The following is a 17500-nucleotide window of genomic DNA, read 5'->3' on the forward strand; positions in this document are numbered from 1 at the left end:
TATATATAGATATATACACAAACATGCATATACATACAAACATTATATATATATATATATGCATATATCTATATACATAAACATACATATATATATACAAACATATATATACACACACACACATAATGTGTCTGTACACATACAAATATATGTATGTTTATATACATACATATATATTGCAGGCGTAGCTGTGTGGTAAGAAGCTTGCTACCCAACCGCATGGTTCTAGGTTCAGTCCCACTGCATGGTATCTTGGGCAAGAGTCTTCTGCTATAGCTTCAGACCAACCAAAGCCTTGTGAGTGGATTTGGTAGACAGAAACTGAAAGAAGCCCACTGATATTTTTCACAGTGGTACTCCAGCATGACCACAGCCACTTGGCTGAAACCCATAAATAAATTAATAAATAAATAAATAAATATATATATATATATATATATATATATATATATATATATATATATATATATATCATCATCATCATCATCATAATCGTCGTCATTTAATGTCCATTGTCCATGCTGGCATGGGTTGGACAGTTTGACTGGGCTGGCACACTGGAAGGCTGCACCAGTCTCCAGTCTGATTTGGCATCGTTTTCTACGGCTGGATGCCCTTACCTAATGCCAACCACTCCAAGAGTGTAATGGGTGCTTTCACATGCCACCGGCATGGGTGCCATTTGTGTGACACTGGTACCTGCCACGAGTGCAATTTTGCTTGACTTGATGGGTCTTCTTCTCAAGTATGACATAATGCCAAAAGTCTCGATCCTTGCATCCGTGAGGCCCAACGCTCAAAAGGTGCTTTCATGTGCCACTGGCACAGGTGCCATTTGCATGACCCCAGTATCTGTCCTGACTGTGTTTTATACATGGCACCAGCATCAGAACTGTAAAGATGGTATTCCAACCACAACAACCACATCTTTGTATTGAACATACTGTAATACATTTGTTTCTGTTTTCGTTATCTGAAGGAGATTTGGTTACAAAGGGACACAGAACTACACCATGAAAGCATTTGAAACTCTAAGAAAATACATGAAACCATGCAGTGCTTCTCCAGCAAGACGTCCTGTGTTGTGGTACCTACTTACACCTAGTGGACTGTGGATACTGCACAGTTGGTAACAGTCTTACAAACATTACAAACGCATCGATCATACACTCATATATCTTACATAACACCTACGTATTTGTTCATTACCTGTCATAATCAGAAACACACACACACACACACACACACACACACATATATATATATATATATATATACATATGCACACAGTATATAACGTTTTCTGGCTGCAATAATCAGAAGTAACATTCTTTGAGATTGTGGTTCCCCAGAGATCAATTCTACAAACAGATATTCAGTATTTATGGCGCTAATTCTTGTTAATGTTCATCAAAAGGAGGAAAGTTATTGATGAGGGGGTGAGGAAGAGGAGAGTCTGATATACAATCTATCAGATTGTTTTTCCTTTCTTCCTTTTTTAGATATATACACACATTCTCTTCAAGGGAGAAAAGATATATAAGGGATTCCATGTGGTGGGGTCAGAGTATAGTTTCTATAGGGAAATTTCCATTTAGTTTTTATTCTTTGATCTATTTAGAGAGGAGGAGTGAGCAAGTGTTTGCATGGAGAGAGATACAGATGGACAGATGGACAGACAGATAGATAGATAGATGGATGGATGGATGGAAAAATAACATGTATATAGATGCAGGCGTGGCTGTGTGGCAAGAAGTTTGCTTCCCAACGACATAGTTTCAGGTTCCGTACCACTGCGTGGCACTTTGACAAGTGTCTTCTACTATAGCCTTGGGTTGACCAAAGCCTTGTGAGTGGATTTGGTAGACAGAAACTAAAAGAAGCCTGTCATATATATATATATATATATACATATATATATTTATGTATATGTATGTATTTGTGTGTCTGTGTTTGTACCTCCGACATCACTTGACAACCAATGTTGGTGTGTTTATGTCCCCATAACTTAGTGGTTCAGCACAAAAGAGACCGATAGAATAAGTACTAGGCTTATGAAGAATAAGTCCTGGGGTCAATTTGTTTGACTAAAGGTGGTGCTCCAGCATGGCCACAGTAAAAGATGTATATAGATAGAAAGACTGACTGATAGGTAGATAGATAGATAAATAGGCACATAGATAGATAGATAGATAGATAGATAGATAGATAGATAGATAGATAGATAGATATTTAATAGATAGAAAAATGATAGGAATCTTTTATCTCTTACTTGTTCCAGTTATTAGACTGTGGCCATGCTGGGGCCCCATCTTGAAGAATTTTAAGGCAAATGAATCAACCCCCTGTACTCCAGTAATTATTATTTTTCTAATGCCTGGTACCTATCCTATCAGCCTTTTTTTGCCAAACTGCAAAGTAATGGGAGCATAAACACACTAACATAAAGACACACACATATATGAGATAAATAAAGTTTCTAGTATATTCTATTTTCTGTATTCATTGTTTCTTTTATATATATAAAAGGATAAAATTGTTAAAATTTTTATCAGTGGCCAGCATATAAAAAAAAAATAGACCTATTAAGGTGAAATTATAAATACAATTATAATTAAGGACATAGAAAAATTCTTGCCAATATGCAGAAAGGAGAAGCTAAATCGTTGAACCACATTAAATATCATCATTATTATTGTTATTATTATTATTTCGACGCATGTGTAATAATAATGAAGATATTTAATGTGGTTCAATGATATAGTGTCTCCTTTCAGCATATAGGCAAGAATTTTTTTCTATACTCTTTATCATAATTATATATATATATATATATATATATATATATATATATATATATATATATATATATATATATATATATAGAGAGAGAGAGAGAGAGAGAGAGAGAGAGAGAGAGAACATTCCAGAGTGTATATATATATACACAATGGGCTTTCAGTTTCTGTCAACCAAATCCACTCACAAGGCTTTGGTTGACCTGAAGCTATACTAAAAAAAACAAAAACAGATGCCCAAGGTGCCACACACCAGGACTGAACCCGGAACCATATCGGCGGGAAGCAAGCTTCCTACCACACAGCCACGACTGTATGTAGATAGACAGACAGATACATAAATGGATAGACGCACGCATGCGTAAAGAGACAGAAAAGATATGAATATAAATATGTACATAAGTAAACTGATATTGAGGTATTAACAGAGATAGCCATACAGATAGAAGGAGAAAGAGATAGATAGATGTGTGAATTTATATTGTATCTTACTTAGTAGCCCTGTAAATATGGAGATCACAAAATATCAAGGGAGACAAGCAAACGCCCACATAGATACAACAGTTATATATGAACATACCTGAATATGTCAGGACACCCACATGAATGTCGAAATCGAATTTTTATGAGTGAAGCTGGGACTATCTGGAGCCCAAACACCTATATACATGTCCAGCTTGTTATTTATCCCATATGGGGGTGGTTCGGAAATGTCACATCAATGCTCATGTGCGAATATTCATTCGCCATTACATAACATATACACGTACATGTATGTATAATTATTATACATATAATGCGTCTGCGAGTATAAATGTGCATGTTTACATATATATATATATATATATATATATATATATGCACACACACACATACACCCATACATACAAATAACTTAACTATATGTGGGCGTATGTATGTATGTATGTATGTATCTATATGTGTGTGTGTATATACATGCTCAAATAGCTATGCATGGGTATATATATATATATACACATACATATATATATATACACATACATATATATATATACACACACATGCACAAATAACTATACATGGATATATATATATATATATATATATATATATATATATATATATATATATATATAGGAAAATGAAGAATAAGGCAGAATGCTAAATTGGAAGCATGTTTTAATAAAGATTTCAAATTGGAAGCATGTTTTAATAAAGATTTCTCACCGGCTTTCATTGCGAATCAAATTTTCAAGAAGGAGAATGAAAATGTTTTTTACAAAGAAGTACAAAATGAAGAAAATAATATATTAAAAAAATAATATATAAAAAAATAACTATACCAATACATTATATTGTCTTTGAGCTTTTGAAGTTCAATGGTAGTTCATGTATATAATGGTTGGAAAAATAAGGATGCATGAGAATTGAGAGTTGTGTTAGGTTTAAAAAAAGGGTTAAAAGTTTGTGTTAAGCAGGAAGTGTGGTGTCAAAACAGGAAGTGTGTGTAAGGGGAGACAAATGTTTTTAGTTGGAGTTAGACATAAACTTCCTGTTGAAAAAGAGTTCACAACTCCAACTAAAAACATTTGTCTCCCCTTATACACACTTCCTGTTTTGACACCACACTTCCTGCTTAACACAACTCTCAATTCTCATGCATCCTTATTTTTCCAACCATTATATACATGGATTACCATTGAACTTCAAAAGCTCAAAGACAATATAATGTATTGGTTTAGTTATTTTTTTATATATTATTTTTTTTTCTATATATTATTTTCTTCATTTTGTACTTCTTTGTAAAAAACATTTTCATTCTTCTTCTTGAAAATTTGCTTCTTTATTAAAACATGCTTCCAACTTGAAATCCTTATTAAAATATGCTTCCAATTTAGCATTCTGCCTTATTCTTCATTTTCCTATTATTTCTCCACGTGCGGTTAACACAACCCCACTATTTACTGACTTATATATATATATATTTATATATACACACATGGACAAATAACTACACATGGATATATATGTATGTATGTATGTATGTATGTGCAAGCATAGCTTAGTTAAGAAGTTTACTTTGTAACCCTGCATTTTCAGGTTCAATTACACTGAATTGCCATGGCCAAGTGTTTTCCTTGATAGCAAGGAAGAAAATAGGGTGTCAGAAGGAGGGGGGGAGGTCTATGCCAGTGCAGTTTTCTCTCTTGCTCAGTACATCTAATTCCTTTTTATGCCCAGTTTTTCCTCTCAGCACATTTATGTGATGCTTGTGCACACTTACATTGGACATCCATCAGAACATGCTCACTTTATTCCTTTCCAGCCTTTCCATGTTCTCTACATTCAAGACCCATGTCTTCCTACCATGCAGCATTGCAGTTCTGACACAAGCATCAAACAATCTGCCCTTTACTCTGTGGGGAAATGTGGGTGAGGTGCCCATTCATGGTCATGCAATATGTAATATGTACAGCTACAGTATCTCCAGCACTCATTTTCACCCCAGTGGACAGATCTTCTCAAGGACCGTGTATCACCAGACATCTCTGTCTTTTGACCTCTCCACGAAGCTCAGAGTCCTGAGGTCAGCTTTCACCACTTTGTCCCATATCTTCCTGCATCTCCTTCAACCACCAGCTCCAGCTATGTCTAGTGATCAGCATTTCTTGACACAGCAGCCTTCCTCCATACATATCACATGTCCACCACCATGCAGTCTTCGTTCTTGTACAATGAATCTGATTCCTTTTATGCCCAGTTTTTTCTCTCAGCACATTTATACTCTGTTATTTACATACACTTACATTGCACATCCATCAGAACATGCTTACTTCATTCCGTTCCAACCTTTCCATGTCCTCTACAGTCAAGACCCACGTCTTCTTACCATGCAGCATTACAGTTCTAACACAAGCATCAAACAATCTGTACTTCACTTTATGGGGAAAAAACCACATTAGTAGCTCCTTAATCTTTCTCCAACTCATATGAAAACGTTTTTAATTACACTTTTAAAAAGTCAAACCAATGCAAGTAATAAAAAATTAATAATACAGCTTCATAGTTAGGTCTTATTTCCTGGTATTTCAATATTTCAGGATTAGGACTCCTTCTTCAGGAAATCTTGGGAGAAATGATGCTGTATGCTCACAACACCATTTCTCTGACAATTTCCTGAAGAAGGGTCCTTATCCTCAAAATATTCGAAATACAAGGTTAAAAATACTAATCATCATCCAGTAATATTTCCTATAACTTGCCCTTATAAGAAAAATTGAAAACATTCATATATATATATATATATATATATATATATATATATATGTATATATCAGGCAAAGCTTCAAGCAAACTAATATGCTGAGACCCCCTTCGGTCATGACTGACCATGGGATTGCACCTAGAAAGTTACCCTTCTAGGCACAAGTCCGGGCAAGGTTGCTTATGGAAGCAACTGGAGCAACGTGAAATAAAGTGTTTTGCTCAAGAACACAACATGCAGCCCGGTCCGGGATTCAAACTCACAACCTCATGATCATAAGCTTGACATTCTAACCACTTCAATATATACATATATATATATATATATATATATATATATATATACAAACACACATATGCACATGTATGTGCGTGTGTGTAGAGTGTTTGAAGTAGTGTACAAATTTTATTGATTAAGAAAAGGGAGGTAATTAGAATTTTGGATAATTATCTATTTTATGCTTTCATCTCATTCTTGACGATTCTCTGAAACAAGATGAAGGTGCCAAATAACTAATTATCCAAAATTCTGACTACCTCCTTTTCCTTAATGTGGACGCATGTGTGTGCTCACATGCATGCACACACAGGCAAAGCTTTGCGTGGTTAAATATAAGAGTCATACAAGTGGTGGTCATGCATTTGCAATCTTCCATGAAAACATGCTTGGCCATTGAGCTGTTCGTGTTCGAAGAACTCGCAACAGGAAGAGTATCTGGCCACAGAAAACTTGCTTCACAAGCATGGGAAAGTGGATGTTAAAATGATAATGATGATGATAGTGTGTGTGTGTTTGTGTATGGCATATATACACATAAAGATATAGACTCATTTACATACAGCCATATTTACATTCACATGCAGCTATACAACTTCACGCATACTCACACATGTATATCGGATATACTTGCAAACATACACAACTGCATGCATACATACATACAAATACATGTGTGTATGCACAATAAGATACAGACATGCATATGTAGTCATATACACACTGACACAGTTCTAAACACACACACACACACAAGTGTCACCATGGAAACGTATTACATCATCTCCTCCTCCACTATTCTAATATAAAACACCCTCTTACCCTCTCACATCACTTCTTGATTTACAGACATCACACAGATATTTTACATATATATACATATATACACACACACACACACACTCACTTTCATATATGTATTTTATTTGATATATAAATACACACAAATGTACCCACACCCATATATATATATATATATATATATATATATATATATATATATATATATATATATATATATATATATATATATATATATATATATAATAGAGTTATTAATATTTCTAAGTCTCTCTAAAGGAGAGATATATATATATATATACAAACATATATATATACATACCCATAAATATATATATATATATATATATATATATATATATATACCCTTAAATATGTATATGTATACATATACCCTTAAATATGTGTGTATATATATATATATATATATATATATATATGGATGTATGTATTCAAATATCTATGCAAGCATAGATATACATTGACAGTATATTCATAAATACACACACACACACACACACACACATACATACATATCTTCACCAAGCTTACTGACCCCTAATTTAAGGCTGACATTTTTTTTATGTCCTTTATATGGTGATGGTGGCCGCAGCAGCAACAGTGGTGGTGACAGAATTGTGAAGGTGTTAGTGGCAGCAACAGCAGTAGTAATAATAGTAGTAGTGGTAGTGGTGGTGGTGGTGGTAGTGAGAGTAGTGGGAGATGCTGTATATAAATGGGGGTGTCAATTTAGGGAGCAGTTCTCAGTAATACAACTATTTTATGATAATAGGCAATTTACGAAGGAAAAGAGATGAGGGGGGGGAAGACCAGCAGGGGGGTGGGTTCAAGCCATCACCCCTCACTTTATGTCTTTATTGTTACAGTGGCCATAATTTAGGTGTGGTGGTGGTGGTGGTGGTGGTGGAAGTAAATATCATATCCCTGATACATATTTAAGGTGTTTATTGCTGCCATCAAGGAAAGCAAGGGGTTTATATCTGTGCCTTTCTTTTACGTTTTTGCTGAGTTTTTTTTTCTTGTTTGTTTATACTTTTGTTGTTGTTTTTTTTGTTTTATGGTAATAAGAGGGAAGGATTAAGTTTTTATGACAAAGTGATAAGGATTAATTACTGTAATTTAGGGAGATTTCTTGACAGAGAGAGAGAGAGAGAGAGAGAGAGAGAGAACGCAGGGGCGGTTAGCTTAGGGAGTGCAGAGACAAATTAAGGAATCACTTTTGCCACAGGAGAAGTGATGATTTAGGGGTAACCTCCGCCCTCCCCAACCACCAACAAACCCCCTTTTTTTTCTTTGTCCTTCTCCCTTCGCTTTTCTACAACTGCTAACCTTCCTTACATCTTTCTACAGAGGAAGAAGGAATTTAAAACAGGGTTCCTGGAAGAAGCAAAGGTGGGGAGACAGGCAGGGGGGGGGGGGGCAGGACGGCAGCCGATTCCAAGTTGATATTGGATGGAGTGCCTTTCTTCCAATGTGTGTGTGTGTGTGTGTGCGTGGTCATAATTAATATATTCAAGAGTGTGTGATATAGTTTATAGCATAATAACACAGGGATTAGTGTTATGACAAAGTGATTGGCCTCAATTACTGTCATTGAAAGGAATTTATTATTCCAAAAGATGAGGCTGCAGAATCAAAGTATTAAGGGTTCATTTCTGCTAATGTAGCAATGATTTAAGGAGTGCAGGGTAGGGGCCCTCACTCCTGTTTTTTTTTTGTTTGTTCGTTTATTTATTTATTTTTTTGCTATGTGTGATATTGGTGTTATTGTATGTTTCAGTGATTAACTTCTTGTAGAATGATATCGTAATTATTCAGTGCAAAATCATTCTGGTATTATCTACAAATTGACGATTTTCGGAAAATTAACAATTATCAATTAACGTTCAATAATATCTATAGTAAAAAGACAAAACACAAAAAAGAAAACAAAAAAAATAATAATTCTGTCATTTGCACATAAACACAACTTTTAATAGTCAATGATATCAACATGAAAGGAAATGTTGACCTCATTGGGATTTGAACTCAGAACAGCTCTAACCAAATATAGTGATGCAGATATTTTGTCCAGCATTAACTATGCTGCCAATCTTCCAGGTGCCTTTCCTGTCACTAACCTTCACCTGTTTCTAAGTAAGGGTGATATTTCTCCATGGTCAGATATGTTTCCATGGAAGACGGGAAACGAAAGACACTGCATGGGTAACAGAGACACACCCCATGAAATCAAAGCAAGGAAACAGTAATACATACACGCTTGCCTGTACACATACATATATACACATATATACACATATATACACATATGCTCCACCTGTACCAGTGAAGCACTAAGAGCACCGTCCGAGCGCGATCGTTGCCAGAGCAGTTGTCTGGCTTCCGTGCTGGTGGCACGTAAATAGCACCAGCGTGATCGTTACCAGCATCGCCTTCCTGGCACTTGTGCCAGTGGTACATGAAAAGACATTCAAGCGAGATCGTTGCCAGTGCCGATCGACTGGCTCCTGTGCAGGTAACACATAAAATACACCATTTCGAGCGTGGCCGTCGCCAGTACCCGCCTGACTGGCCCTTGTGCCGGTGGCACGTAAAAGCACCCACTACACTCTCGGAGTGGTTGGCGTTAGGAAGGGCATCCAGCTGTAGAAACTCTGCCAGATCAGATTGGAGCCTGGTGTCGCCTCCTGGTCCACCAGTCCTCAGTCAAATCGTCCAACCCATGCTAGCATGGAAAGCGGACGTTAAACGACGACGATGATGATGATGATGCAAGGTGTTGCAGGGTGTTCGAGTTAAATTTGATGATTTTTTTTTCTGTCTCCTTCTTTTCAGAAACAGTCAACAATGTCAGGGAGCATAAAAGATAGAAGTTCTAGTTGAGAAAAAAGTTAGTTGACATGGTGGACTGGAAGCCATCAGAATATTGGAAAATAAATATCATAATGATTCGTGCCAGGTATTAAAATGCCAACATCATGACTACTGCTCAATGCTCTGAGAACACTGAAGAGGCTGTAAGATGTGACATGATGGGTAGCTGCAATGGAGACTACGAAACCATGGCCAGCAGGAAGGAATACAGTAGGCATTCTGAATGAGTCTGCAGGTTAGAATCCATCTCCATATCTTTGAACAGGGCCTTAAACTCAATTTAGATGACAATATGAGGTGTTCAGGCTAAATTTGTCAGTTTGCATGAAAGGAGAAAAAAAAACAAAACAAAAAAACACAATATCCATACCGGTTGAACTCACATCGTGGCAGAAGGCACAAAGAAGGGCAGCTCTGTCCAACTTGCTAATTCCCCAAAGCAGTACAGAAAAGAAATCCAGCTACATTAAAAAGCGGTGCTCTAGCATGGCCTTAGCCTCTGGCTGAAACCAGCAAAGTATAAAAGATAAAAGATATATAGTATGTATACATATATATATATATATATACATACATGCATACATATATATGTATGTATGTATGTAAAAGCACCCACTACACTCTTGGAGTGGTTGGCACTAGGAAGGGCATCCAGCTGTAGAAACTCTGCCAAATCAGATTGGAGCCTGGTGTAGCCATCTGGTTCTCCAGCCCTCAGTTAAACGATGATGATGATGATGATATGTATGTATGTATGTATACACACACACAGATATATATTATAAAACTACAATGTTTAATATATCCCTTCGTTTTTCTAAGACTTTAGAGCAATAGGCTATAACTTAAAGGGGCTTTGGCTACTATTTCTAGCCAGCTGTTGGGAGACTACACAGAGAGTTCCTCATTGGCTCTGTTTTCCAGTTGTTTACCCCAAGATGGCAACTAATACTCAAAGAGAACATCCATTCTCACGTCGCTGCCGTTTCCACAATATAATTAAGAAGAAACTTCTCAAACCAGTTAAGTCGCAATGTTTCTGAGTGTCACATGGCCACCGAGCTTGTTGTTTTGCTGGCATTTTTTTTCTTTCTTTCCTTTTTTTTTTTTTTTTAACAAGAGATTTGCTCCTAAAACCCCTTCATACAACAAACTTTTCCCCTCAGATATTCCCCCTCGACGGAAAAACAATTTGTTTTTCCTGTCCATGTAGATATCTGTCTTAATCTTTTAACAACAAACACTTAGAAAGCATCATACTTGACTGTTTTTGGCTGGCTTAGCTTTCAGCAAATTTCTCTTATTTACACAGTTGAGAAGAGAAAGATGTGGAGTATTTATTAAAAAAAAACCCAGTTGAAGTGACAGTAAAGGGTGGACTGCTTGCATTTTTTTTTAGTATTTATTTATATATTTATTTATTTATCTTTTTCCATTGATGCCAAAAACTCAGTGAACTGCACTGGCAAATGAAATACTAAGAAATGAAGCTTGCATATGCGCACTGTGTGTAAGTGTTAAGTGCTTGTATGTGTGTGAGTGTGTGTTTCTTCAGGAAACAACACTGAAAGTAGGAAAGGATAAGAATTGAAACAAACGGGGAAAAAAAAATAGCATAAAAAAAATAAAAAATAAAAACCCAACAACCCTACCATGACCACCCTCACCCAATGGATACTGAATGACATTTGGGGAAGAATAAAATAAAATAAAATAAAATAGGAAGATTCTAATGGAATTTGTGAGAGAAATCTGGAAAAAGTTGTTCAGCGGAAAGATTTTCGGAAAACTTTGTAACATTCAGATGCAAGAATGGCTGTGTGGTAAGAAGCTTGCTTCCCAACCACATGGTTCCAGGTTCAGTCCCACTGCATGGCACCATAGGCAAATAAATGTCTTCTACTATAACCTCAGGCTGACCAAAGTCTTGTGAGTGGATTCGGTAGACAGAAACTGAGAGAAGCCTTGTATATATGAGTGTATATAAATCTATCTATATAATTGCTAGAAATAAGAGCAAAAGAGACCGATAGAATAAGTATTGGGTCATCCCATAAATAATATGGCTTTTTTCAATTGTATGAACTAAAAGCTGGAGGGGGACAGGATAAACTACCTGCATCAACTTGCTATAAAAAGCAGGTAGTAATTTTACCTTCTTATTCTTAGCGCAAGTTTTGAAGAGTGCAGTTCAATTTTAACAGATTTTCAAAGCTATAGTAGAAGTGACAAAGGAGCATATTCAGTATATTTTGCTTTATGAGTTCAATAAAGGCAACAATGCAACGGAAAGTGCAAAGAATATTAATGCAGTATATGGGGATTGGACAATAAGCATAAGCCAGTGTCAACAGTAGTTCCAGAAATTCCAAGGTGGAAACTACAGCCTAGAAGACAAGCCTCATCCTGGAAGATCTGTAGAGTTCAATGAGGATGCCTTGCACACCCTGGTGGAACAAAATCTCATTGTAACTGTTGAGGAACTAGCAAAGAGGCTTGGATTTGTTCGTTCAACCATTCATCGACACTTGCATGCCATCAGAAAAGTCAGCAAATTGACTCAATGGGTTCCTCACAAACTTTGAGTCTAATCGCACGCTGAGAGTGAATGTGTGCTCTTCTTTGCTGTCACGTCTCACAAATGAACCTTTTTGGACCGAATAGTGACTGGTGATGAGAAATAGGTTCTCTATTAAAATGTCAAGCACTGAAGACAGTGGGTAGGGAAAGGAAAAACACTGGCACCCCAGGCTAAAGAAGGTCTTCATCCACATAAGGTATTCTTATCTGTTTCACTGACAAAATTTCATGCTGCACGAAATTTTGTCAGTGAACAGGTTGTGGTTTCAAAGCAATGAAAATATTTTGACACAAATTAAATTTAAATGCTTAATTGAATCAATAGTCATAAGATGGATCTTACTGCAAGGACCTAAACTTGGGTATCCTATCACTCACTCTGACAATCTCAGTCACTTTAATCATTTTGTAGCTAATACAATACCTACTCCACCCATTCCATTACCGACCCAGGAAACGAAGTTATCCACTATGGTGCTAGCCTTATTCATGACTGCCTTATATGTAAGTGATCTGTGTTACTGACTGGGGAAGGAAGCTAGGTACATCTTCTCTGAAGAGTAGTAAGCAAACTTCGAAATAGTCCTTCAGGAGACTCCCACACTCTTTACTTCCGCATGTCAGTAACAGAAAAAGAATATGCTTACATTGTTGTTTCACCCACAGTGGGGCTTTGTAACGTGTAAAATTCATATCAGTTCTTCCAATATACACAGTGTTATCGTGGTGCATAGAGGAGGAGGAGACACAAAATGGAGAAACAGCTTTTGCTTCACTTCCGACATTTGTCAAGTTATTGTGATGAAGCAAACAGTCAACATACATATGTTTGTATGTATGCATGAGTGTGTGTGTATGTGCACACACATATATATATATATATATGCACACAAAAATACACACATAGTTACATACACACACAAAAAAACATGTCTATATATATATATATATATACACATACACACACACACACTCAGTTACATACATGCACAGGAAAACACATATGTCCATATATATAAATATATTATGTATGTATATATATACATACACACACACTCAGTTACATACATGCACACAAAAACACTTATGTCCATATATATATATATATATATATATATATATATATATATATATATATATATATATATATATATATATATATATATATATAAATATATATATACATATATATATATATACAAATATTATATATATATATATACAAATATTATATATATATATATACAAATATTATATATCGCTGTAACAGATTATACTTAGGTTTTTAACATCAGAAACTTATTGATACCATGTTTTTTTTTTTTCTTCTCTCTCTGTATGGATTGGCGATTTTTGCATCAATGGCAATTGGAGAGAGGAAAGAAAGCAGGAAAAAAAGAGACCAAAGAAAAAACACAGACAGACGGGGCTGTTGGGAGGGTGAAGCATTGTGGGGTCGGGAAAGAAACAGCAGTGGGTGGGGAGGGGAAAAAAAACCGAAAATGCTGGAGCGAGGACATTAAGTATGACAAGTGCAACAAATAGTGAATAATAAGAACTCGGTGAGAATTGAAGAGGAAAAATTTCATCTATTCCAAGCTACCTTTTCTTTAAGTAATAAAGTAGATAACTCCTCCATTTAGCCTCTCGAAATACTGATGGCTTTATAGGTTTTACACAAGCAGCCATTTCTACACCCTACCTTGTTCTCTCTCTCTCGCTTCATATATATATATACATATATATATATATATATATATATATATATATATATATAGCATACTGTGTATCTAAATAGATTTATCTTTCACTCTGTTTCTCTCTATATATATATGTATGTGTTTGTGTGTGCATATATGCATATGTGCATACATGCATATGTGTATGTGTGTATATTCATTCATGGTTATATATATATAATGTTTATCTATATATGTATATATGTCTATATGTATATATATGTGTAAATGTACATATAAATAGACATGTACATATATATATAAATATATATACACATATATATACATATACACATATATATACATATACATATACATATATGCATATACATATATATATATATACATATATACATATATATATGTACATATATATATATACATATATATATATACATATATATATATACATATATATATATACATATATATATATATATACATATATACATACATACATATATATATACATATATACATACATACATATATATATACATACATATATATATACATACATATATATATACATACATATATATATATACATACATATATATATATACATACATATATATATATACATACATATATATATATACATACATATATATATATACATACATATATATACATACATATATATATATACATACATATATATACATACATATATATATATATATATATATATATATATATATATATATATATATATATATATATATATATAAAATCTTATTCATTCTACACTCAATCTGCATTAGCCGTTGCTTACAGTATCTTGTTTCCAGTTTTTGGATACACCTATTTAATCAATTCCACACACACACAAACACACACTCACATGTAGATGCATCTCCACATGAGCATCTATCTATCTGACACATCTTTATCAATCTATCCTTCTTCTTTCTCAATTCAGATCTGAAAGTACCATGACACTAGGCAGAGCTGGTGACCACATACTCAACGCAGCATCAACGACAAAGAAAGGTGGATGTCAGGAACCGAGTGAATTTGTGGCCATACTTACTGTGAAATGGTGCTAAACATAACAAAAAAAAAAAAAAATCCAAGGTCATTTTTCATTCATCATCTTCCAGCATAATTAACAACCAATCACCGCAACTTTTGGTCAACCCGAGGCTATTATAGAAGACACCTGACCAAGGTGCCGCACAGTAGGACTGAACCCATGACCATATGGTCAAGAAGTAAATTTCATAGTAATATGCTGCAGTTTTTGTTGTAGTAGTAATAATAGTAGTAGTAGTAGTAGTAGTAGCGGCCGCAGCTGTGACTCTGTGAAGGACTTTATACCAAGAGCCTGAAGACATGTTTGAAACATTTGATGTTAAGTCATACCAATGACCACTGGTGGCGGTGGTGGTGATGATGGTGGTGGTGGAGAGGGCAACAGAGGTGGTGTGTTTAAGCCTAAAGGATGGGGGATGGACAATAGGGAGATGAAAAGGGACAGAAGTTAGAATAACACCCACACACACAAAGAGTTTATATAAAAACAATGAGGGGAGGGAAACAATAAGATGAGAGCGGGGGGGGTGGAAGAAGGTGATGAAGTGGGGAGAGGAGTGACCACTTTTTCACACTGGTCACCTTCCTCCACTGAAGGACTCACAGTTGCACTGGTCAGTTATGATTGATGGTCAGTAAGGAGAAGGTGAGTGGCAGCTGTGAGAAGAAGGAAAAAAAGTAACAGAAACAAAACAAAGAAACTGGCCCGTGGTTTGGGAGGGGGCGGGGGTAATCCAGTTTGGGAAGGTGGTGGTTGTTGTTGTTGGGATAGTAGTGGTGGTGGTGGTGCTAGTTCTATTATTATTACTGGTGGTGGTGGGCTATTGTCTTCAGTTGTGGGTCCACTAGCTGACTTAAAATGGCTTCATTTATTCATCAATACAGATGAAGTTGAAGGTTGGGAGGTGGGGGGGAGGGACAGGAAGCGGTCCTTCTTCCCACCCCAATTCACACCAATGGAGCTTGGGGTGGACAGACAGCTGGGCATGATGTAAGGGGTTTATGGGAGACAAGATGTGGTGTGTGTGTGTGTGTGTGTGTAGGAGGAGCAAATAATACAGTTCAGGTGGTCAGTTTTGGATGGGACAGAGTTTAGCAGCAAAGTTTGGTTGTTTTAGTGGATTGGGTAGTTCTAGGGTAAAAGAACCCAGCTGGATTACAAACATACACATGCGTACATAGATGCATACACAGAAATACATGCATAAATGCATGTGCCTATATATGTGTGTGTTTGTTCTTAAACACAGGGCCATTCAGTTACCTAAGGCTGATGAGTTAGGTCTGTTTGACAAGCCCACGAGTGAAACTGGGTTTATTTAATGAGATACACCTTGAAAAATCACCTGACAAGACACATATAGGTTAGAGTTCTCTTCAACTCATCTTTTAAAGGTGTACAGAAACCCATTGTTTGGAAAACAGATAAATGACTTTGCTGTTTCTGAGATAAAGGTTCCTCATGTCAGCAGCCATTCTCTATCTCTCTCTCTCTCTCTCTCTCTCTCTCTCTCTCTCTCATCCAGCCCTTCTATTCCTTGACCTCTCTCCCATTGGCAAACTCCTTGTTTACCCACAACTTGATAGATATTTTATTTTATTGACCCCCCCTGAAAGCATGAAAGACAAAGTTGACCTTGGCAGGATTTGAACTCAGAATGTAAAGACTTGGAAGAAACGCTGCTAAGCATTTTGTCTGATGCATTAATGATTCTACCAGCTAACTGCATTAATAATGATGATGACAATGATAATAATAATAATAATAATAATAATAATAATAATAATAACAACAACAACAACCAAAAAATGGCAAACACTTACCTCTCGACCTTCAACCGTAAGAAACTTGCTGGCTGAAATGAGAATGGTAATCTGAAGAGAGACTGCGAAGAGATGGATTGTTCCCAGAAATCATAAGGTAAATAAGAAAACAGCCAATGAAAAAACAGAGACTAATGTATTATGATGAATTAAGAGGTGAAACAGGCAGACCAGTCAATTGGTCTGATTTTGAACTGTGAAGGGAAGCCTAGCATATATGGGCCTGATCTGTGAGTAGGTTCAAGACACAACCTGTGACTGTCCTGAGTGGGGACCTTTTGTAGCTCAATGCGCCATAGGGA

The 17500-nt window shown here is 35.8% G+C and overlaps 1 protein-coding gene across 1 annotated transcript in view; it reads right to left on the reverse strand.

Moving 5' to 3' along the window:
* Nucleotides 1–17500, reverse strand: part of LOC106877914 (inositol polyphosphate-5-phosphatase A) — a 119871-nt gene that overhangs the window by 11207 nt on the left and 91164 nt on the right. The window contains exon 6 of the mRNA XM_089366149.1: nucleotides 17199–17230. Coding sequence (XP_089222275.1) covers nucleotides 17199–17230 — 32 coding nt within the window. The remainder of the gene's footprint in view (nucleotides 1–17198; nucleotides 17231–17500) is intronic.

Source organism: Octopus bimaculoides, chromosome 18 (genome assembly GCF_046866305.1).
Source record: "Octopus bimaculoides isolate indiv1 chromosome 18, ASM4686630v1, whole genome shotgun sequence".
Taxonomy (NCBI): Eukaryota; Metazoa; Mollusca; class Cephalopoda; order Octopoda; family Octopodidae; genus Octopus; species Octopus bimaculoides.